The 26,428-nt window shown below is 24.8% G+C and overlaps 1 protein-coding gene and 3 long non-coding RNA genes across 8 annotated transcripts; all 4 read left to right on the forward strand.

The window, feature by feature from the left end:
• The first annotated feature begins 994 nt into the window (after nucleotides 1-994).
• Nucleotides 995-4,666, forward strand: LOC113553711. The gene is made up of 3 exons (XR_003405206.1): nucleotides 995-1,013; nucleotides 4,034-4,099; nucleotides 4,174-4,666. It is a non-coding gene; the product is annotated as an uncharacterized LOC113553711 (long non-coding RNA).
• Nucleotides 4,667-6,615: 1,949 nt separating this feature from the next.
• On the forward strand, nucleotides 6,616-10,287 carry LOC113553704. Its single transcript, XR_003405205.1, has 3 exons — nucleotides 6,616-6,634; nucleotides 9,655-9,720; nucleotides 9,795-10,287. It is a non-coding gene; the product is annotated as an uncharacterized LOC113553704 (long non-coding RNA).
• Nucleotides 10,288-12,236: 1,949 nt separating this feature from the next.
• LOC113553700 lies at nucleotides 12,237-15,908 on the forward strand. Its single transcript, XR_003405204.1, has 3 exons — nucleotides 12,237-12,255; nucleotides 15,276-15,341; nucleotides 15,416-15,908. It is a non-coding gene; the product is annotated as an uncharacterized LOC113553700 (long non-coding RNA).
• A 1,365-nt stretch (nucleotides 15,909-17,273) lies between these two features.
• LOC113551948 (poly(U)-binding-splicing factor half pint) lies at nucleotides 17,274-26,309 on the forward strand. 5 transcript variants are annotated; one of them, XM_026954549.1, is made up of 11 exons: nucleotides 17,274-17,765; nucleotides 19,160-19,289; nucleotides 21,394-21,459; nucleotides 21,793-21,997; nucleotides 22,228-22,444; nucleotides 22,979-23,305; nucleotides 23,364-23,637; nucleotides 23,724-23,986; nucleotides 25,492-25,577; nucleotides 25,917-26,026; nucleotides 26,096-26,309. In XM_026954549.1, exons 1-11 carry the CDS (start codon nucleotides 17,742-17,744, stop codon nucleotides 26,203-26,205), a joined length of 1,812 nt encoding a protein of 603 aa, XP_026810350.1. In that variant the 5' UTR covers nucleotides 17,274-17,741; the 3' UTR covers nucleotides 26,206-26,309. The 5 variants fall into 5 exon arrangements, with proteins under 5 accessions (XP_026810350.1, XP_026810353.1, XP_026810354.1 ...); XM_026954552.1 differs by lacking the exon at nucleotides 17,274-17,765 and adding an exon at nucleotides 19,935-20,017 and having other exon boundaries at nucleotides 19,159-19,289; XM_026954553.1 differs by lacking the exon at nucleotides 17,274-17,765 and adding an exon at nucleotides 19,944-20,017 and having other exon boundaries at nucleotides 19,159-19,289.
• The last annotated feature ends 119 nt before the right edge of the window (nucleotides 26,310-26,428 follow it).

The following is a 26,428-nucleotide window of genomic DNA, read 5'->3' on the forward strand; positions in this document are numbered from 1 at the left end:
TTTCATACAAAATGGTTTTAACTGTACAAAATATATCAAAATATAAATTCTATTTACTTCTATTTATTCAGTACAAAAAGTAAAATACCTAGGTATTACTATAGATGCTAACCTTAAATAGCAAACTCATATTATTAATACAACTAGAAAAATCAGATTATTATTCTATAAATTTAAAACTCTTACTTCTTAGTAACATATTATCACCCACCAAAATGAGAATGTTTTTTAAAGCTATGGCTCAGTCAATTTATTCATATGGTGTTGGAAGTTGGGGGCGATGCCTACAATACACATCTTAATTCACTTGAAATCACTATAAATTCTCTTATTAAAATATCTTTTAAAAAACCTTATAGGATGAACACTGTATTGTTATATAGAGAATGTAATCTATTAAATTTAACTCAATTATATGCACGACATAAATTATTGAATATGTTTTTCCTTGATATTCAAAAATTTAAATTTAAACATAACCATTGTACAAGAACGAAACAAACCAATATGTATTTAATTCCTATGTGTAGAACGGAATTTAGGAAAAGAAACTCCATTAATGTTGGAATTAAGATGGCAATGGAATTAAATATAGACGTTGGTTTGTTTAAAATCTTTAGATTATATAAGAAAATAGTAAATGAAAAAATTAAATTACTAGTATAGATAATTTTATTAACTGTATTCCAGTCAGGTTGTTATATTTGGAATGATAAGACATTGATGGGTGGTGAGGAATGCGCAGTCCATTAGTTTATAGGTCCATGTTCCAGTATGACTGAGAGAGACAACTACACGAATTGGGAAAATCTCAGAATAATAAATGTCAATAATATTTTATATTCCATGAGAATTATAAATATATATTTATATACTTTTGTCATGGTTAATGGTTATTACTATTTACTTATTAGTTAATAGTTAATAGTTTTTAGTTTATTACTTATTAATCAATACTCAATAGTCAATAGTAGTAATTCATTTGTTTTTACAGACATTACATTAGCTAGTTAGTAAGTATAAAGCTAGTTCTTTACAGTATAATTTATTTTAAATGTACAATTAAAAGTGTAATTACTAAAATAATGTTATTCATGCTATTATTAAAAAAATAATAATCAATATTCTTAAAACTAATGGATTTAGCTTATACAATTTATCATAATCTATTAATAAGAATTACTAAATCCATATTATGTTAAATAGGTACAGTACAATAGGTATACATAAAAATAAATAAATTACTGATTTTGAAAAGTAATGACTTTTGTTAAGTGTGACCGTATTCTCGTTTTATGTTTGATTAATTCTTTATTATAATGATGTAACCTAGTTGTTGTGTAATATTTAATTATCAATTTTATAATTTGTAATAGATGGTTATTAAGTGGTAATTGTGTGTAAATGTGTTCATTTATTGATTTAAAACAGTTATGGATGTCTATGTTTGCCATGCATTTTAATAGTAAGAACTGTATTGGGTCGCTTTTACTATTGATGGCATTGATGATTTAAATATTTTTTCAAAACTTTGACATATATGTATCATGTCATTTACTGATTTATTTAAGCCACCTCAATTTTTTATATTTATTAAAATATGACAATTTTGTTTATTGACTAAAGCTTTTGAACAATAATTACAGGTAAAAATTTGTTTTATTTTTTTACATTAAATCCAGCAATATAATCTATCGTTCAAATTTAAAATTTGTTACAAACAAATCTTCTTTTGTGTTACTATTAATAATACTAGCCTTTTCTTCAACACACAGTATATCTAAAAAAATTTCTTGCTTTTTTTACCAAACTGGAAATGCGTAAGATGTTTGTAGAATCTTGTGGGGCACAATTTGCTCTATCGGACACACTTATTTTGGTATGAATTAATAATCTTTTATATGTCGATTCAAATTGGGCTGCTGTCGGATTATTATTGAAACCACCACGTGACCTTATTGCAACCTTATAACAACCTTTTGCCAATTTTTGGTAGAGGAGTCTTGAAAGCTGATTTCTGTGTTATACAGTCCTTTGGTGCAATCTTTAATAATAATAATTAATAGAACATTATTTTTAAAAAACCCATGACAAAATAAACCAATTTATAAATAAATATGAATTTTTTATAATATAAAACAATCAATGAGAATCAAATTAATACTTGGATTTTTTTCACTTGATTTTTTAGTGTCATCAGTGCATTTAAAAGAATTTGGTGATACGATAAAATATGTAGATGGTGGTATTGATGTACTTAAATTAAAAATCAATGTATAAATATTTATGAAAATTATATATTTTTATATTAGATAAATGTAGAATTTATATTATAAAATAAATTATTACATAAACTATCATCATGTTCTGTCAATGATTTTTCAGCTACACTCATATGCATATTACTTTCAATACATGGCACTACTTCTATTGGTGATATTTGTAAAGATGTGGTAGGCTTACAGTATGGTAACTGAATGCCTGTAATAGAATAAAATATAATGTTATTTAAATATTTTTCATTGCTTTTTTCACTTTATTAAATGTTTGATTTGATTAAATGAGTTATTCAAAATACTGGGCACAGAATTGTGAATTAGTGTTTTTCTTCCTTTAATACTAGTAAATGAAATACTATATTCATTTTCAGCAAAATGATTAGCACACACCACTGCTGATTTGGTAGGTTTGAACCATGGGTTATATAAATTGATAAATTCTACCCATTTAACACCAAGTTCACCAGTTGGAATTCTAAATAAAATAAAACAGACAATGATTTATGGTATATAAATGAAGTGAAGGTGCATGAAAAAAAACTTGTGCAGCATTATGCTTTGGCCAGCTTTTGCGGAACAGCCTTTAATACAACATACATTCACCATTTTAAAATAAATTATTATAAAAAGAAATATAAAAATACTAAATCTCGGTATAAATCCATAACGATAGAACTACAGGTATAATATAAAAAATTAACGAACTACAAGTATAAATTTTAAATAATCAAGAATCAATGAGTTTTTTAATGATTAAATTATAATTGCAATTTAGCATAATTTAGTTTAATTATACTGGTAACACTGTTTCCCAACTTTTAGCTTTATCTCTTTTGCTCAATGTTGGCTGACATTTTCTCTACACGCAGCCCATTAGTTTATAGGTCTATGCATACCACCACCCTGCGACCACTGACTCATAAAATCATGAAGTTATCAGTCGCTCAGAATACAATTTTACATTGTTAAATATTGATATTTTAGTGATTATAGTTGATTTGTACATACCATTTGTATTTCTTACTGTTCTGATGTGAATTTATAATTTTTAAGTTGTTACTCGCTATTGATGTCAACATTTTATTAAATTAATTTAACATTTACGAACATGGATCCAACACAGGGAATTATATCTATGATTGCAGTTCTTGTATCAGTTGGTAAATTGACTATATATACGAATTACAACTGTTTTTCAATATTTTGTTTTAATCAATACTTAAAGGTATTGGAATATGGAGAGAATGGGACACAATTATAGATTTATTTACTGGATTTTCAAGAAACAATGCAATAACAGGCGGGTTAAATGAGGAAATATTTGAAACATTGCAACGAGAAAGAGAAGCCAGAAGGCAAACTTCAGAAGAATAAATAAAGACAATATCAAACAACATCAGAAAACAAAAAAGAACCTTTGAAATGTATTATATATATATATATTTAGAAATTTATCATTTTTCGGACAAGTGCTTATCACTTAATAATTCCATATAAGTAAATAAGTTTTAATTAAACTGTTGTCTAGTAGTTCCAGATTCTAAAGAACTAAAGAAGCCAATAATTTTGATTATTTCTTTTGGTACTAAAATTTAAATTGAATTCTGTGAATAACCACTGTGTATTATTATTTATTGTATTAAATTATAAATTTATTTAGATTTGGATGATCCGTGTTCTCGCTATTATACTATATTAATAATAAATAGTCTAACGTTTTATTAAATTGCTTTAATTTTTTTGTATAAACATAGAAAAGACAATAGCAATCAGAAATGGTGGAAATATACTTATTTTGATTTCAATTTTAATAGGAACTGGTAAATATACCACTTATTTAATAAATTAAAAGTGTTTTCTAACATTTTGTTTTAATCAAGTATTTTATTTAAAGGTATTGAAATATGGAATAACAGGGAATCACTTAAAAACATTTTTTAAAAAACACTGGAAAAAAAATAAACCACATGAAGAATTTATGAAGTGTTATTATTTTTTCAAAAACAAAGAATGGAAGAAGAAAAGAATCACTGAAGACAATATCAAATGCCATTAGAAGATAAAAAACTTAAGTGAATTGTAATTTTTTTATACCTATAACATTGAATTAATACATTTTTATATTGCATTAAAAAATTGTAATAAGTAATATGTAAGTAAGAAAAAATTTTTGTGGTATACTTTAAAATTAAAAATAAGGTAAATGTTGCTTAGTTTATTTAAACACTTAGTTATTGCAGATCTTTGAATAATGGTATCAGAATAATAATAAAATAAGCAAGATTATTTTTTAATAAATTATAAAATTTACACAAATAAGCATGTTTAGGAGTGCTTCATAATATTGTGCCTATGATCTAAAATATAAGAAAATATACATTGTTACATACCTGCATTTGATGTATATATAATGTATGTATTTATTAACTCATTTATACACTATGAAAAATTAGTATTGGCAAACTAATCAATAAAAAAGAAAGGTGGGCGAGTAGGTACTACTCTGCTATACTCTGTAAAGTAGGTGTCTACAGGGATCTTTGTAATCGAAGTGTCAAATTTAAATTTAATGGTATAAAATCAATATCATTGAATATGAAAAACGATTCTAAACGAAGACGATCAGTCAACCTATTTAGTTAAATTTATAAATATATATTACTGTAGGGAGTAGGTACCTATGTTTTTATGACTTTTTTTCTTATTAGCTAAATAGCTACTAGTGTACTAGTGTAGACTATGATAGCTCAACAATTTAATAATACAAAAAAATTGTACAGCTAGTGACTATTGAAATATACCTATAGGCTATAACCACAGTATAGATATTTATGAAATGGTGCAGTTTTTTATTATCTATCTAAAATATAAAATAAATATAATTAAAATCAAAGTTTACAATGATGTGAAAAATGTACAATGGTATATCGGTATATCTAGATAATTATAATTTACCTATATTTAATAAAGTTGTTAGAAGAACAGAAGAGGCTTTATAATAGCGGTAAACTTAGGAACAAAAGAAATAAATGTTTCGATGTTTGAATAAAAATGGAGAAGGTTTTAATTAGGAAAAGTAGTATATTATAGTTAATCGAAATTGGAATTTAAAGTGGATTTAGGAATGTTAGCTTTGATATTGGGAGGAGGATTTCTGCAAATTTTGTCAAAATATGAACTTGATTAAATGTTAATATTAAAAAAAAAATGCATCTTTAATATTTTAACCTCCTTTTACAAACATATCATTATAACAGATTGCCTATAGTAAAAAATTATCTTAAAAAATGTTTATATTTTTAATACAATATTATGTCACAAGAATGATTTTACTACTCGTATTTTCATACAAAATGGTTTTAACTGTACAAAATATATCAAAATATAAATTCTATTTACTTCTATTTATTCAGTACAAAAAGTAAAATACCTAGGTATTACTATAGATGCTAACCTTAAATAGCAAACTCATATTATTAATACAACTAGAAAAATCAGATTATTATTCTATAAATTTAAAACTCTTACTTCTTAGTAACATATTATCACCCACCAAAATGAGAATGTTTTTTAAAGCTATGGCTCAGTCAATTTATTCATATGGTGTTGGAAGTTGGGGGCGATGCCTACAATACACATCTTAATTCACTTGAAATCACTATAAATTCTCTTATTAAAATATCTTTTAAAAAACCTTATAGGATGAACACTGTATTGTTATATAGAGAATGTAATCTATTAAATTTAACTCAATTATATGCACGACATAAATTATTGAATATGTTTTTCCTTGATATTCAAAAATTTAAATTTAAACATAACCATTGTACAAGAACGAAACAAACCAATATGTATTTAATTCCTATGTGTAGAACGGAATTTAGGAAAAGAAACTCCATTAATGTTGGAATTAAGATGGCAATGGAATTAAATATAGACGTTGGTTTGTTTAAAATCTTTAGATTATATAAGAAAATAGTAAATGAAAAAATTAAATTACTAGTATAGATAATTTTATTAACTGTATTCCAGTCAGGTTGTTATATTTGGAATGATAAGACATTGATGGGTGGTGAGGAATGCGCAGTCCATTAGTTTATAGGTCCATGTTCCAGTATGACTGAGAGAGACAACTACACGAATTGGGAAAATCTCAGAATAATAAATGTCAATAATATTTTATATTCCATGAGAATTATAAATATATATTTATATACTTTTGTCATGGTTAATGGTTATTACTATTTACTTATTAGTTAATAGTTAATAGTTTTTAGTTTATTACTTATTAATCAATACTCAATAGTCAATAGTAGTAATTCATTTGTTTTTACAGACATTACATTAGCTAGTTAGTAAGTATAAAGCTAGTTCTTTACAGTATAATTTATTTTAAATGTACAATTAAAAGTGTAATTACTAAAATAATGTTATTCATGCTATTATTAAAAAAATAATAATCAATATTCTTAAAACTAATGGATTTAGCTTATACAATTTATCATAATCTATTAATAAGAATTACTAAATCCATATTATGTTAAATAGGTACAGTACAATAGGTATACATAAAAATAAATAAATTACTGATTTTGAAAAGTAATGACTTTTGTTAAGTGTGACCGTATTCTCGTTTTATGTTTGATTAATTCTTTATTATAATGATGTAACCTAGTTGTTGTGTAATATTTAATTATCAATTTTATAATTTGTAATAGATGGTTATTAAGTGGTAATTGTGTGTAAATGTGTTCATTTATTGATTTAAAACAGTTATGGATGTCTATGTTTGCCATGCATTTTAATAGTAAGAACTGTATTGGGTCGCTTTTACTATTGATGGCATTGATGATTTAAATATTTTTTCAAAACTTTGACATATATGTATCATGTCATTTACTGATTTATTTAAGCCACCTCAATTTTTTATATTTATTAAAATATGACAATTTTGTTTATTGACTAAAGCTTTTGAACAATAATTACAGGTAAAAATTTGTTTTATTTTTTTACATTAAATCCAGCAATATAATCTATCGTTCAAATTTAAAATTTGTTACAAACAAATCTTCTTTTGTGTTACTATTAATAATACTAGCCTTTTCTTCAACACACAGTATATCTAAAAAAATTTCTTGCTTTTTTTACCAAACTGGAAATGCGTAAGATGTTTGTAGAATCTTGTGGGGCACAATTTGCTCTATCGGACACACTTATTTTGGTATGAATTAATAATCTTTTATATGTCGATTCAAATTGGGCTGCTGTCGGATTATTATTGAAACCACCACGTGACCTTATTGCAACCTTATAACAACCTTTTGCCAATTTTTGGTAGAGGAGTCTTGAAAGCTGATTTCTGTGTTATACAGTCCTTTGGTGCAATCTTTAATAATAATAATTAATAGAACATTATTTTTAAAAAACCCATGACAAAATAAACCAATTTATAAATAAATATGAATTTTTTATAATATAAAACAATCAATGAGAATCAAATTAATACTTGGATTTTTTTCACTTGATTTTTTAGTGTCATCAGTGCATTTAAAAGAATTTGGTGATACGATAAAATATGTAGATGGTGGTATTGATGTACTTAAATTAAAAATCAATGTATAAATATTTATGAAAATTATATATTTTTATATTAGATAAATGTAGAATTTATATTATAAAATAAATTATTACATAAACTATCATCATGTTCTGTCAATGATTTTTCAGCTACACTCATATGCATATTACTTTCAATACATGGCACTACTTCTATTGGTGATATTTGTAAAGATGTGGTAGGCTTACAGTATGGTAACTGAATGCCTGTAATAGAATAAAATATAATGTTATTTAAATATTTTTCATTGCTTTTTTCACTTTATTAAATGTTTGATTTGATTAAATGAGTTATTCAAAATACTGGGCACAGAATTGTGAATTAGTGTTTTTCTTCCTTTAATACTAGTAAATGAAATACTATATTCATTTTCAGCAAAATGATTAGCACACACCACTGCTGATTTGGTAGGTTTGAACCATGGGTTATATAAATTGATAAATTCTACCCATTTAACACCAAGTTCACCAGTTGGAATTCTAAATAAAATAAAACAGACAATGATTTATGGTATATAAATGAAGTGAAGGTGCATGAAAAAAAACTTGTGCAGCATTATGCTTTGGCCAGCTTTTGCGGAACAGCCTTTAATACAACATACATTCACCATTTTAAAATAAATTATTATAAAAAGAAATATAAAAATACTAAATCTCGGTATAAATCCATAACGATAGAACTACAGGTATAATATAAAAAATTAACGAACTACAAGTATAAATTTTAAATAATCAAGAATCAATGAGTTTTTTAATGATTAAATTATAATTGCAATTTAGCATAATTTAGTTTAATTATACTGGTAACACTGTTTCCCAACTTTTAGCTTTATCTCTTTTGCTCAATGTTGGCTGACATTTTCTCTACACGCAGCCCATTAGTTTATAGGTCTATGCATACCACCACCCTGCGACCACTGACTCATAAAATCATGAAGTTATCAGTCGCTCAGAATACAATTTTACATTGTTAAATATTGATATTTTAGTGATTATAGTTGATTTGTACATACCATTTGTATTTCTTACTGTTCTGATGTGAATTTATAATTTTTAAGTTGTTACTCGCTATTGATGTCAACATTTTATTAAATTAATTTAACATTTACGAACATGGATCCAACACAGGGAATTATATCTATGATTGCAGTTCTTGTATCAGTTGGTAAATTGACTATATATACGAATTACAACTGTTTTTCAATATTTTGTTTTAATCAATACTTAAAGGTATTGGAATATGGAGAGAATGGGACACAATTATAGATTTATTTACTGGATTTTCAAGAAACAATGCAATAACAGGCGGGTTAAATGAGGAAATATTTGAAACATTGCAACGAGAAAGAGAAGCCAGAAGGCAAACTTCAGAAGAATAAATAAAGACAATATCAAACAACATCAGAAAACAAAAAAGAACCTTTGAAATGTATTATATATATATATATTTAGAAATTTATCATTTTTCGGACAAGTGCTTATCACTTAATAATTCCATATAAGTAAATAAGTTTTAATTAAACTGTTGTCTAGTAGTTCCAGATTCTAAAGAACTAAAGAAGCCAATAATTTTGATTATTTCTTTTGGTACTAAAATTTAAATTGAATTCTGTGAATAACCACTGTGTATTATTATTTATTGTATTAAATTATAAATTTATTTAGATTTGGATGATCCGTGTTCTCGCTATTATACTATATTAATAATAAATAGTCTAACGTTTTATTAAATTGCTTTAATTTTTTTGTATAAACATAGAAAAGACAATAGCAATCAGAAATGGTGGAAATATACTTATTTTGATTTCAATTTTAATAGGAACTGGTAAATATACCACTTATTTAATAAATTAAAAGTGTTTTCTAACATTTTGTTTTAATCAAGTATTTTATTTAAAGGTATTGAAATATGGAATAACAGGGAATCACTTAAAAACATTTTTTAAAAAACACTGGAAAAAAAATAAACCACATGAAGAATTTATGAAGTGTTATTATTTTTTCAAAAACAAAGAATGGAAGAAGAAAAGAATCACTGAAGACAATATCAAATGCCATTAGAAGATAAAAAACTTAAGTGAATTGTAATTTTTTTATACCTATAACATTGAATTAATACATTTTTATATTGCATTAAAAAATTGTAATAAGTAATATGTAAGTAAGAAAAAATTTTTGTGGTATACTTTAAAATTAAAAATAAGGTAAATGTTGCTTAGTTTATTTAAACACTTAGTTATTGCAGATCTTTGAATAATGGTATCAGAATAATAATAAAATAAGCAAGATTATTTTTTAATAAATTATAAAATTTACACAAATAAGCATGTTTAGGAGTGCTTCATAATATTGTGCCTATGATCTAAAATATAAGAAAATATACATTGTTACATACCTGCATTTGATGTATATATAATGTATGTATTTATTAACTCATTTATACACTATGAAAAATTAGTATTGGCAAACTAATCAATAAAAAAGAAAGGTGGGCGAGTAGGTACTACTCTGCTATACTCTGTAAAGTAGGTGTCTACAGGGATCTTTGTAATCGAAGTGTCAAATTTAAATTTAATGGTATAAAATCAATATCATTGAATATGAAAAACGATTCTAAACGAAGACGATCAGTCAACCTATTTAGTTAAATTTATAAATATATATTACTGTAGGGAGTAGGTACCTATGTTTTTATGACTTTTTTTCTTATTAGCTAAATAGCTACTAGTGTACTAGTGTAGACTATGATAGCTCAACAATTTAATAATACAAAAAAATTGTACAGCTAGTGACTATTGAAATATACCTATAGGCTATAACCACAGTATAGATATTTATGAAATGGTGCAGTTTTTTATTATCTATCTAAAATATAAAATAAATATAATTAAAATCAAAGTTTACAATGATGTGAAAAATGTACAATGGTATATCGGTATATCTAGATAATTATAATTTACCTATATTTAATAAAGTTGTTAGAAGAACAGAAGAGGCTTTATAATAGCGGTAAACTTAGGAACAAAAGAAATAAATGTTTCGATGTTTGAATAAAAATGGAGAAGGTTTTAATTAGGAAAAGTAGTATATTATAGTTAATCGAAATTGGAATTTAAAGTGGATTTAGGAATGTTAGCTTTGATATTGGGAGGAGGATTTCTGCAAATTTTGTCAAAATATGAACTTGATTAAATGTTAATATTAAAAAAAAAATGCATCTTTAATATTTTAACCTCCTTTTACAAACATATCATTATAACAGATTGCCTATAGTAAAAAATTATCTTAAAAAATGTTTATATTTTTAATACAATATTATGTCACAAGAATGATTTTACTACTCGTATTTTCATACAAAATGGTTTTAACTGTACAAAATATATCAAAATATAAATTCTATTTACTTCTATTTATTCAGTACAAAAAGTAAAATACCTAGGTATTACTATAGATGCTAACCTTAAATAGCAAACTCATATTATTAATACAACTAGAAAAATCAGATTATTATTCTATAAATTTAAAACTCTTACTTCTTAGTAACATATTATCACCCACCAAAATGAGAATGTTTTTTAAAGCTATGGCTCAGTCAATTTATTCATATGGTGTTGGAAGTTGGGGGCGATGCCTACAATACACATCTTAATTCACTTGAAATCACTATAAATTCTCTTATTAAAATATCTTTTAAAAAACCTTATAGGATGAACACTGTATTGTTATATAGAGAATGTAATCTATTAAATTTAACTCAATTATATGCACGACATAAATTATTGAATATGTTTTTCCTTGATATTCAAAAATTTAAATTTAAACATAACCATTGTACAAGAACGAAACAAACCAATATGTATTTAATTCCTATGTGTAGAACGGAATTTAGGAAAAGAAACTCCATTAATGTTGGAATTAAGATGGCAATGGAATTAAATATAGACGTTGGTTTGTTTAAAATCTTTAGATTATATAAGAAAATAGTAAATGAAAAAATTAAATTACTAGTATAGATAATTTTATTAACTGTATTCCAGTCAGGTTGTTATATTTGGAATGATAAGACATTGATGGGTGGTGAGGAATGCGCAGTCCATTAGTTTATAGGTCCATGTTCCAGTATGACTGAGAGAGACAACTACACGAATTGGGAAAATCTCAGAATAATAAATGTCAATAATATTTTATATTCCATGAGAATTATAAATATATATTTATATACTTTTGTCATGGTTAATGGTTATTACTATTTACTTATTAGTTAATAGTTAATAGTTTTTAGTTTATTACTTATTAATCAATACTCAATAGTCAATAGTAGTAATTCATTTGTTTTTACAGACATTACATTAGCTAGTTAGTAAGTATAAAGCTAGTTCTTTACAGTATAATTTATTTTAAATGTACAATTAAAAGTGTAATTACTAAAATAATGTTATTCATGCTATTATTAAAAAAATAATAATCAATATTCTTAAAACTAATGGATTTAGCTTATACAATTTATCATAATCTATTAATAAGAATTACTAAATCCATATTATGTTAAATAGGTACAGTACAATAGGTATACATAAAAATAAATAAATTACTGATTTTGAAAAGTAATGACTTTTGTTAAGTGTGACCGTATTCTCGTTTTATGTTTGATTAATTCTTTATTATAATGATGTAACCTAGTTGTTGTGTAATATTTAATTATCAATTTTATAATTTGTAATAGATGGTTATTAAGTGGTAATTGTGTGTAAATGTGTTCATTTATTGATTTAAAACAGTTATGGATGTCTATGTTTGCCATGCATTTTAATAGTAAGAACTGTATTGGGTCGCTTTTACTATTGATGGCATTGATGATTTAAATATTTTTTCAAAACTTTGACATATATGTATCATGTCATTTACTGATTTATTTAAGCCACCTCAATTTTTTATATTTATTAAAATATGACAATTTTGTTTATTGACTAAAGCTTTTGAACAATAATTACAGGTAAAAATTTGTTTTATTTTTTTACATTAAATCCAGCAATATAATCTATCGTTCAAATTTAAAATTTGTTACAAACAAATCTTCTTTTGTGTTACTATTAATAATACTAGCCTTTTCTTCAACACACAGTATATCTAAAAAAATTTCTTGCTTTTTTTACCAAACTGGAAATGCGTAAGATGTTTGTAGAATCTTGTGGGGCACAATTTGCTCTATCGGACACACTTATTTTGGTATGAATTAATAATCTTTTATATGTCGATTCAAATTGGGCTGCTGTCGGATTATTATTGAAACCACCACGTGACCTTATTGCAACCTTATAACAACCTTTTGCCAATTTTTGGTAGAGGAGTCTTGAAAGCTGATTTCTGTGTTATACAGTCCTTTGGTGCAATCTTTAATAATAATAATTAATAGAACATTATTTTTAAAAAACCCATGACAAAATAAACCAATTTATAAATAAATATGAATTTTTTATAATATAAAACAATCAATGAGAATCAAATTAATACTTGGATTTTTTTCACTTGATTTTTTAGTGTCATCAGTGCATTTAAAAGAATTTGGTGATACGATAAAATATGTAGATGGTGGTATTGATGTACTTAAATTAAAAATCAATGTATAAATATTTATGAAAATTATATATTTTTATATTAGATAAATGTAGAATTTATATTATAAAATAAATTATTACATAAACTATCATCATGTTCTGTCAATGATTTTTCAGCTACACTCATATGCATATTACTTTCAATACATGGCACTACTTCTATTGGTGATATTTGTAAAGATGTGGTAGGCTTACAGTATGGTAACTGAATGCCTGTAATAGAATAAAATATAATGTTATTTAAATATTTTTCATTGCTTTTTTCACTTTATTAAATGTTTGATTTGATTAAATGAGTTATTCAAAATACTGGGCACAGAATTGTGAATTAGTGTTTTTCTTCCTTTAATACTAGTAAATGAAATACTATATTCATTTTCAGCAAAATGATTAGCACACACCACTGCTGATTTGGTAGGTTTGAACCATGGGTTATATAAATTGATAAATTCTACCCATTTAACACCAAGTTCACCAGTTGGAATTCTAAATAAAATAAAACAGACAATGATTTATGGTATATAAATGAAGTGAAGGTGCATGAAAAAAAACTTGTGCAGCATTATGCTTTGGCCAGCTTTTGCGGAACAGCCTTTAATACAACATACATTCACCATTTTAAAATAAATTATTATAAAAAGAAATATAAAAATACTAAATCTCGGTATAAATCCATAACGATAGAACTACAGGTATAATATAAAAAATTAACGAACTACAAGTATAAATTTTAAATAATCAAGAATCAATGAGTTTTTTAATGATTAAATTATAATTGCAATTTAGCATAATTTAGTTTAATTATACTGGTAACACTGTTTCCCAACTTTTAGCTTTATCTCTTTTGCTCAATGTTGGCTGACATTTTCTCTACACGCAGCCCATTAGTTTATAGGTCTATGCATACCACCACCCTGCGACCACTGACTCATAAAATCATGAAGTTATCAGTCGCTCAGAATACAATTTTACATTGTTAAATATTGATATTTTAGTGATTATAGTTGATTTGTACATACCATTTGTATTTCTTACTGTTCTGATGTGAATTTATAATTTTTAAGTTGTTACTCGCTATTGATGTCAACATTTTATTAAATTAATTTAACATTTACGAACATGGATCCAACACAGGGAATTATATCTATGATTGCAGTTCTTGTATCAGTTGGTAAATTGACTATATATACGAATTACAACTGTTTTTCAATATTTTGTTTTAATCAATACTTAAAGGTATTGGAATATGGAGAGAATGGGACACAATTATAGATTTATTTACTGGATTTTCAAGAAACAATGCAATAACAGGCGGGTTAAATGAGGAAATATTTGAAACATTGCAACGAGAAAGAGAAGCCAGAAGGCAAACTTCAGAAGAATAAATAAAGACAATATCAAACAACATCAGAAAACAAAAAAGAACCTTTGAAATGTATTATATATATATATATTTAGAAATTTATCATTTTTCGGACAAGTGCTTATCACTTAATAATTCCATATAAGTAAATAAGTTTTAATTAAACTGTTGTCTAGTAGTTCCAGATTCTAAAGAACTAAAGAAGCCAATAATTTTGATTATTTCTTTTGGTACTAAAATTTAAATTGAATTCTGTGAATAACCACTGTGTATTATTATTTATTGTATTAAATTATAAATTTATTTAGATTTGGATGATCCGTGTTCTCGCTATTATACTATATTAATAATAAATAGTCTAACGTTTTATTAAATTGCTTTAATTTTTTTGTATAAACATAGAAAAGACAATAGCAATCAGAAATGGTGGAAATATACTTATTTTGATTTCAATTTTAATAGGAACTGGTAAATATACCACTTATTTAATAAATTAAAAGTGTTTTCTAACATTTTGTTTTAATCAAGTATTTTATTTAAAGGTATTGAAATATGGAATAACAGGGAATCACTTAAAAACATTTTTTAAAAAACACTGGAAAAAAAATAAACCACATGAAGAATTTATGAAGTGTTATTATTTTTTCAAAAACAAAGAATGGAAGAAGAAAAGAATCACTGAAGACAATATCAAATGCCATTAGAAGATAAAAAACTTAAGTGAATTGTAATTTTTTTATACCTATAACATTGAATTAATACATTTTTATATTGCATTAAAAAATTGTAATAAGTAATATGTAAGTAAGAAAAAATTTTTGTGGTATACTTTAAAATTAAAAATAAGGTAAATGTTGCTTAGTTTATTTAAACACTTAGTTATTGCAGATCTTTGAATAATGGTATCAGAATAATAATAAAATAAGCAAGATTATTTTTTAATAAATTATAAAATTTACACAAATAAGCATGTTTAGGAGTGCTTCATAATATTGTGCCTATGATCTAAAATATAAGAAAATATACATTGTTACATACCTGCATTTGATGTATATATAATGTATGTATTTATTAACTCATTTATACACTATGAAAAATTAGTATTGGCAAACTAATCAATAAAAAAGAAAGGTGGGCGAGTAGGTACTACTCTGCTATACTCTGTAAAGTAGGTGTCTACAGGGATCTTTGTAATCGAAGTGTCAAATTTAAATTTAATGGTATAAAATCAATATCATTGAATATGAAAAACGATTCTAAACGAAGACGATCAGTCAACCTATTTAGTTAAATTTATAAATATATATTACTGTAGGGAGTAGGTACCTATGTTTTTATGACTTTTTTTCTTATTAGCTAAATAGCTACTAGTGTACTAGTGTAGACTATGATAGCTCAACAATTTAATAATACAAAAAAATTGTACAGCTAGTGACTATTGAAATATACCTATAGGCTATAACCACAGTATAGATATTTATGAAATGGTGCAGTTTTTTATTATCTATCTAAAATATAAAATAAATATAATTAAAATCAAAGTTTACAATGATGTGAAAAATGTACAATGGTATATCGGTATATCTAGATAATTATAATTTACCTATATTTAATAAAGTTGTTAGAAGAACAGAAGAGGCTTTATAATAGCGGTAAACTTAGGAACAAAAGAAATAAATGTTTCGATGTTTGAATAAAAATGGAGAAGGTTTTAATTAGGAAAAGTAGTATATTATAGTTAATCGAAATTGGAATTTAAAGTGGATTTAGGAATGTTAGCTTTGATATTGGGAGGAGGATTTCTGCAAATTTTGTCAAAATATGAACTTGATTAAATGTTAATATTAAAAAAAAAATGCATCTTTAATATTTTTAAACTGCTATAAAAACAATCTATGAGGAATCTTGTATAAAGTTCTCAAGAAAAATATTTTTATTAAAATATATAGAAAAAAATTTGTAAATAACTTAAAAATAGTCAAAATTCTAACTCTGAACATTCATAAAAAAAAAAAATAGATACTGTGACATATTTTAGGTAAACGGAGTAGTAGACAAACATTTAGTGGAGTATCCAGAACCTTTCCATTCCACTCACAAAAACTTTAAATACCTACTTATAACTCATAAACTACTTATCTTTATTTCGATTTTATGTATCAAAAATACTACGAAAAACAGTCTGTTTCAAAATATATAATTAAAAATGTATGTTGTTGTCTCTTGTGCTTCAAAGAAGCTAAAAACTAAACATTTTTAATTTCATTACAATTTCGATTTTAGCGCCAAAATATTTGATATGATTCTTCCATGATGAAAACATTACTAACTCTTTGGTGATTGGTCGTGCTTGACGTTCTGTGTTACTCTATGAGTTCAACATTCAACCATTTTCTTTTGTATTCTTGTCCATGATCCATGTCAGCGAATGTCGAAACTAGAACTTAAGGATTTCTTAATCTCGAATATACTAAATTGTAAATACTATATTGAATAGACAGTGAATAGTCCAATATTTTAACGTTCTCACTTAACACTGGTTTAGTGTTTTCATTTCTTGTTTTATAGATACCGGATTATCTGCATTCAGCATATCGCATCAAATTTGCAGTGTTCGATCGCATTCATTGACACGAAAATATTCTTAGTCTATCTGTTCTCCGTTTTTATATTCTTATTTAAATATTCTTTTAAATTAATTAAGTTTAATTTCCATTTAAGTGTTTTGTATCTAACCTTATACTAATTTTTGTATTATTATAACTGTAATTTAAAGGCGCATTTCAATTCGATCAATTATTGCTAAATAATTGAGTTGTGTAGTAGGTAATAGTTATTACGTTATTTGTCAATAGATTCAAACTAATCATGATGAACGGAAGTGTTGGCTTGGTAAGTACAACTTTTTTAAATCTATCAATGGTGTTTAGTCATATTATTAATTATTATTATATAATAAATATTTTTGTTTTGAATATAGTTAATAATTTACAACCATCTACTTTATTATGAAATATTAAATGTAGATAATTATGTAAAAGAAAAAGAAAATATTTGTACGTTGACAAGTTATTATAAATTCTTAGTTACTATAGTTTATTTAAATTTTCTATTAGATTTAAACAAAATTTGGTATTTCTCTCATAGATCAGTTTTTTTCATTTAAGTATATACACTTATTCTATATTTACCAATCAGAAATCTCGGGTAGTATAACTTCTTCAGTTATTCTTTTAAGTGCATGACCTGGAAATACATTTTTACAATGCATTATTTTGTATGAGATCTATTGATGTATTTTTTAATTTTTTTAATATCCCATCTACTATTAGCATTAGCAATAGTACCATACATATATTTAAAGACATCTGTCATTAAAATATGTTTTTACCCAAGTGATAAAAATTGCTGTTTGATATATTATCAATTATATATTATTAATAATTTAATATGACAAATAAATAACTACTAATAAATCTATATATTCAATGATTTGAGAACTGATTATTATTCAAACCTTAATATTATTATAATTTTAAAATAAAGTTTTATTAATCTATAGGTTTATAAATCCGTTGTTAACATCATAAGATTAACCATTATAAACCTTAAGTTAATATATAGCTCAGCAATAATGTAAAACTATGTTTATAATATTGAATACAATTGTATTTACAAGTTCTAGATATAGTATACTATCAATAATCAGATAATCTAACTTAAAAATGTATTTATATAATAACATGAATCGTGTAATTCAATTCACTGTTAATGTAAAAAATAAATGAACTATTCATTATAATTTGAAAATTTTTTTGATTTTAATTAATTCAGTTTATAGGTAAATTTGTTTAAACTATGATATATTTACTCAAATGGCTACAAATACGTAGTTTTTGTTTTATTGTGAAGATCAAGAAGAAAAGTGCTATTTTAAGTTTTTAAAATTTAATAATCTTTAAATGAAGTTTTAATTATAATTGTAAATTATTAATTATTTAATAAAAACATATTTTAATTAGGTGTTATTTATGAAATTTTATTGATGATATTTATTCATAATTGCTTAAAAAAAAAAATAATTAATTTTTTAAAAATTTAATGAATTCAATCAATCATGAACTAAAAAATCATGTATAAAATACCATTATCGTTCTATTGATGTATTAAATGTTTAGTTTATACAACTCATTGTTAATCTAGTATAATAATATAATGTAATTAATAACTATTTACTGTTTAAATAATAAAAAATATATATTAATTAAATGTATTTACTTATTTAGCAACAACAACCTTTTATTAGCACACTGTCAACAGCTAATTCCAACAACTACCAACCCTCATCTGTCTCTGAACCTATCATGTCAAATGGTATAGAAGAGGAACCAGAAGCTAAAATACCAAAACTTGAAGGTATGGTATTTTTAGTTATTTTCAAACAATTGTTTTTATTTTTTTTTTAATTAAAGGTACTAAAATCCCTTTTTATAGACTAATGTTCATGTCTTTGTATTTATATTTTGGTATATTTTACTATGGGTTAATATTGACATAGGTGTATCTAATAATTTTATAATTGATAATTTCAATAATTTTTTAGGTTTGATTATACTTTTCATATCTATATGTCAAAAATTGTTATAAATTAATTCATAAATCTTTACAATTAAACCTTTCATGTTATTGCTAAAATAAAAGAATAAGTATTAATTTATATTTGTACATAATTTAGTTCAGAAACATTTAACATCCTCAAACTAATTTAGTTATTAAGGAAATAACTCTACATATAGAATTTTATCAAGTAATTGCTAAGAGAAACTTAACATTTATATTTTTATATATTTATAAATTTATAATTTACATGAAGAATAATGTTTTTCTTTCTATTATGAATTTAAATATCAATGTTAATGTTCATTCTTTTAATAAATAAAATTATCTATCTTAATAAACAGATAAAATATCATATGTTTTAAAATAAATAAAAAAATTATACTCTAACTAATTAATCATTACCAGTTAAAACTAATCAATATTCTTTTTTTTTTTTTTGAGATGTTCCAGGCGGTTTACTGATAGCACTAGTCTATACGCTTCTCACACATCAAAAGATTAAATTACCTAGTTTGTAGGGAAGGGTGTGTACAATACTTATAAACATTTATTTTCATGTAATTATTTTTTTTTTATCTATATTTTACTAACCTTAATTCATCAAAATGTTCCATTTTATTAACAAACAGAAACAGAGAGTTATTGTGATTCAATCATGTTTGGTATGCTAATGTTTGCAGAATTAATCATTATTTTATGATGTTTTTGTTTCTGATTATTGTTCTGCTTAAATTATTTTCCTCGTCAAAAAAATTAATATTTAAAATATTTTCATATTAGGTTATGATTCAATTATACTTAATTAAAAAAATATTATACAAATATTTATGCATTTATGTATTTATAATGATATATATGTCCAACTTGTTTATAAATTTATTATATTTATTTATCAGAAAATCATTGTTAAAAATACATACAAAATATTAATTGTCAGTGAAAAATTCATCAATATTTTCAAAAAATTTAGCAACTTTTTTTTTATGACAACTTCAATTCTAAATAGAATGTTAGTAATTAGTAGGTTTCAAATAATGTTACATCATGGTTGCTAAATTCTTTTTTTTTTTTTAATGATTTAATGGAAGCAGGTAAATTTTTCTAGAATCATATTATTCATCCAAAATGTTGTGTTTGTTTTGGATCAATTGATTTCAGTTTTGGAGTTAACTTTCAAATTGGTCCATTGTGTAGGCCTGTGGTTGTTTAAAAACGTTGTAAGTATAATTGACGACTAAATTAGGAGAATTTAAACATTTATCTACTTTATATTTTATTTTGGTTTGTTTTTGTTTTCGTCATGCTCTTCTGTGTTGTCTCCGGACCAATATCCCTCTACTAGCAAGTGCAGCCACCTGAGCAAGTCAGGCCTACTACCCGTTGCGGTTAAGGTCTCTAATGGAAACACAATATGTTTGCTCATACCTTAATGGTGTTATTTGATACATATTTAAACATTCAGCAAATAACATAATATTTAAATTTAATAAATTTACATTAAAAAATCAAGAAATTTCCTGTATTTTTATTTTATTTTCTTATTTATTAAGTTTATTTAAAAAAAATTTTGCTGTTTGTTTATTAAAATCATAATTTTTGCAACTTTTTATAGATAGTTTAAAAAGGCATTTTTCAATATTTAGAAAATTATTTTTACTAACTCTTTCATTAAATAGTATTTGATATAAAATTTAATTTTTGGAACAATATAGTTTATATTTATGTCAAAGCTTAAAATATCTTAGTTGCATAAATTATTTGATATTTATAAAATAAAATATTCTTTTACAGGCAATATTTAATTCTTTCTTATTTATTATAAACTAAATTATTTTGACATTTAATGTTTTTATCCTCTTATGTTAAATTATTTTATTAACATATTTCTTTTTCCTTTCAGTGAATGGAAATGCATCATTCACTACAGCACCGTATGATTTCAACCAAGTTGGAACTTTAATCTCAGGTACTTAATTATTTACTTACTATAATTATTTAATTTAAATAATTATGTATCCTTAAAAATTAAAATAAGTTAATTATTTAAATTGTATGTAATTAACTGGATATTTTAATATTAATTATTCAATACTTTTGTTGTTATTTTATACTCAGAAAAATATTTTATTTCCATTTAGTAGATATCAGTATAACACTTGTTTTCTTTCATCCTACTATAGAAAAACTACTCTAAATATGTGTATTTTAGTTAGGATACTATAAATTGTTGAATTATAAAAATTACATAATATTGATGGTCTGTAATATAATATTAAATTAATAAATTATTTATCTATAGGTCCTGGTTCAAGACTTGGAATTTTAGGTGCTCTTGCTGCTCCTTTAATCAAATTAAGTACGGAACAAAATGAAGCTGTGGCTAAAGCTAAAAAATATGCTATGGAACAAAGTATTAAAATGGTATTAATGAAACAAACATTAGCCCACCAACAACAACAAGCCAAGTCATTCCATCGTCACCAAGCTTTAATACTAATGTGCAGGTCAGTAATATATACATATTTTTATAAAGAATTTCAATTCATTAAAACAATATGATGGAAAATAATATACAATATTGAGAGCGGTTGAGACTAATATCTGTTAACATTTATTGTGTTTCCCTTTTAAGTGATCAATTTGCTGATAAGATCTGATTGTTTGAAATTTATTTTTAAAATCCTTATAAATTCTATTCAAACCAATATAATATGTAAATATTCTTTATGTTTAGAGTGTATGTTGGAAGTATTAGTTTTGAACTTAAAGAAGACTCAATTAAACAAGCATTTTCACCATTTGGTTGTATTAAATCAATTAACATGTCTTGGGATCCTATCACTCAAAAGCACAAAGGTTTTGCATTTGTGGAATATGAAATACCAGAAGCTGCTCAGCTTGCACTTGAACAAATGAATGGAGTAATGCTTGGTGGTCGAAATATTAAAGTTGTAAGTATTACATACATATTTTTGGCCATCTTGTCATATACACTCTACTACCGAATTTATATCTTTATTATCGACAAATTTAATGTATTTCTGAGAGACATGACATGGTACAAGGATTTTTTTAAATTATTTTTATATTTATGATTATAAATTATAATGAAATTAATGACGAAACAATGACAAACAATAATAATATGAAATAATATTTAATAAGTTATTAGTTATTTATAAGAATTTTTTTTTTGTCATTAAAGCTATTTTACATTTCCATTATTACGAGAATATATTGTTTAAATTCTAATTATAGTTTTTGAGTTGTGATGGTATAACTTAGTAGAATGTAATTAAACAGATAGAGCACATACTGCAGTCGTCATATTGACGGCAGAGTGCATACGACAAGATATCCATATTTTTATAATCTTATAAATCTAATAATTATTATTAGGTTTAGTTAAAAAAAAAAATAATAAATTATTAGATATTTTGCTGTAAAAATTCACTATTATATGTGTAGTTCTGTTTTTGATTTAGGTTGGGCGTCCCAGCAATATGCCACAAGCACAATCTGTCATTGATGAAATTCAGGAAGAAGCTAAACAATATAACCGTATTTACGTAGCATCAATACATCCTGATTTAACTGAAGATGATATAAAAAGTGTATTTGAAGCATTTGGTCCCATTAGGACATGTAAACTTGCACAAGGTAGTACTCCAAATAGACATCGTGGCTATGGTTTTATTGAGTATGAAGGTCGTCAAGCTGCTATTGAAGCAATATCTTCAATGAACCTCTTTGATCTCGGAGGCCAGTATTTACGAGTTGGACGTGCCATTACTCCTCCAAATGCTCTTCATGTATGCTTATAATATTTATAAATTAATGATATATACTTAAATATACATTTTTGTCCAGGGTCCTTCATCTTCGAGTCATATGCCTACAGCTGCTGCTGTTGCAGCTGCAGCAGCTACAGCAAAAATTCAAGCAATGGATGCAGTTGCTACAAATGCAGTTTTAGGATTAAGTAAATTAAGTTCTCAATTAGGTGCTCAAACTGCTGTTTTACCGGGTTTACAACAGTTACCTACTACATTAGGTATAACTCCTGCTGTTCCAGCTGCTACAATACCACCACCAGGAATAGCTATCCCACAACAAATTAGAGCTACAGTACCAATAATACCAGGTAATTTTTTATTTTCTATTTATTTATTAATGTGCCCAATTAAACTAAAAGATAAAATTTATATTTTATATTAATATTGTTATTAGGTACTGCAGCATTGAGTCCAGTCATTCAACAAGCTATACCTCCACCAACACTAATAAATCCTACACAATTAGCAGCCCCTGTAATTCCAGCAGTCACAGCAGATGCACAAAAACGAGCTGATCAACAAAAAAAACAAGAAGAATTACAAAAAAAATTATTGGAAGAAACCGAACCTCAAACATTACAGCAACAAGAAAATATGTCTATTAAAGGTCAAAGTGCTAGACATCTTGTAATGCAAAAATTAATGCGGAAGACTGAGGTAAATGTTATAACATTTCCATAAAATATACAACCTAGCCTCACATCAAATTTATGTTAATAAAAATTAATTAAATTTAAGTCTAATGGTACTAGTATAAAAATAGTTAGAAATCAAAATAAAATATTAAGAACAAATGATTAATTGTCATTTAACTATAAATATTTATCATTAAGATTTAAGGGTATTTTTTAATCAAGCAAGTATAGTAATTGAAATGAAAAAAAAATCTGAATTTTTGTTTAATAGGAAAATGATTAAAATGTAACTCAGTTGTAATGAGTAGGTGGATAATTAAGCTAGCTTTAACATAAAATATTAATGAAAGAGATTCAATATCACACCCAAGCGGTATAATGATTTGAATTCACAAAAATATCGTTGTGAGTAGTCCCAAAATATCTATTTTTTAACTTTTATCCAAAACTATTATAGCTAAAAAGTTGGTTGATAGCTCATTAAAAAGGGATTATCAAGTAGATACAAAATGTGAGATTTTTCACACTTAATAAAATAGTTATCTTTGCTAGATTTTCATTTAGCACGTGGTAAATTACCAAACCTAGAAAACGGATTTTGTTATTTGGGGTTTTGTTAGATTCACATTAGCTAGGAGAAGTGCTATGAAGACTTTCAAAACTTCAACTTCAGTTTTTAACTCAATATAAAGCTATAAAGCTGAAAAACATAAAAACCGTCCACTAAAATGTATTTTAATTTTTTTTTTCGAAGCACTAGGGAATTAACTATAAAAGATAGAGTTCTGAAAATCTTCACTGTACTCCTCCTAGCCAATGTGAATCTAACAAGACCCCAAACAACAAAATCTGCTCTCCAATTTCAGAGATCTATCTAACTAAATGAAAATGAAAATAAAATACATTACACGTACATATTGCATATGATTAATACATTTCTAGAAATTTAAAATCAAGAAAGTTTACATGCCGATCTCTGACTTGGCAAGTGTTTTTTAATTAAATGTACTTTTCAACTTTGATGCGAATACTTAAAATCCAGACAGAATATTATCAGTTATGAGATGAATTTCATGACTTGAAATGATTTTTTTTGGTAGTTGTATAATTTCTGATATTTAAACTTCATTTTATACCTCTTAGGCAATTACTCTATCGTATTATTAGCAGAAAATACATTAGATATTGAATCTGCAAATGTTAGAAATAAGCAATAATAATTTATCAAGTATGTTGTATCAAACTTAACCATACCAACTTTACCAAGTTACTAAATCAAAAATGTTTTTCTTAATACATAAATATTTATTAAATTTTAAATATGCTACTTATTAATTCAAAGCAGTGGCATACTGGCATGAACAGTTATGCATATTATATATTATTTCAGTTTAAAATACTAAAACTATTTATAAAAATTAAATTCTATTTCTCTTGATATATTGTAATAAAAAAATAGTATTATGTTTAGAAATGTATAACTAAATATAAAATACTTTATTATTTATTTATTAATATGTTATATAGAGTAGAGTTGTTATACTCAGAAACATGGTTGGTGTTGAAGATGTAGATGACAGCTTACAAGAAGAAATTCAAGATGAATGTAGCAAGTAATTAACTTATGTTTATAATATTTTTTTTTATTTTTCTTTGTCAACATCAAGTTGATTTGATAACATATATTATTAAGATGTTTTAACTCTTAATAATATTATATGCTAGGAAAGTTATATTGTATAGTTGTTTCCAGTTGCCTTCCAAGTTAGAGGAAAGGCAATCAATTTCTCTGAATATTCGCCTGTCTAGAGAGAAAAGCCTCCAGTGACAGTGTTTGAACTAATGACGATATGCGTTGACACTGCTGTCTTATTCTGTTCGGCCACTCAGTCCCACTTATTATTAATAATAAATTTAATTTAATTTGTGTATTAATGATTTGTTTTATTTAGATTTGGTGTCGTGGAGCGTGTTATTATTTACAAAGAAAAACAATCAGATAGTGTAGAAGATGATTCAGATACAATAGTAAAAATATTTGTAGAGTTCACACAAATGTCAGGTAATTTAAAAGAATTAATTATGTTTGATAAGTATTAGTTATATTAATTGATGATTTATAATTTTTCAGAGGCTGAACAAGCTAGAGATTCCCTTAATGGTAGATTCTTTGGTGGCCGTTTAGTGAAAGCTGAACTTTATGATCAGGCCTTATTTGACCATAGTGACTTTTCTGGTTGAATCAATTGAAATGTCTATTATTATAATTATATGTATATTATTTTACTTCATTATTTAGTTATTTTAATATTAACATAAATATATTATATAACTAATTATTTTTTTGTATGTATCTATATTTTGTAAATAAAATTTTTTTTTGTCATTTTTATTTATTTAATTTAAAAAACTAATACATTTGGTAATGATGGTATTCTAATATCAGTAAAATGATCAATTTTAT

Source organism: Rhopalosiphum maidis, chromosome 2, assembly GCF_003676215.2.
Source record: "Rhopalosiphum maidis isolate BTI-1 chromosome 2, ASM367621v3, whole genome shotgun sequence".
Taxonomy (NCBI): domain Eukaryota; kingdom Metazoa; phylum Arthropoda; class Insecta; order Hemiptera; family Aphididae; genus Rhopalosiphum; species Rhopalosiphum maidis.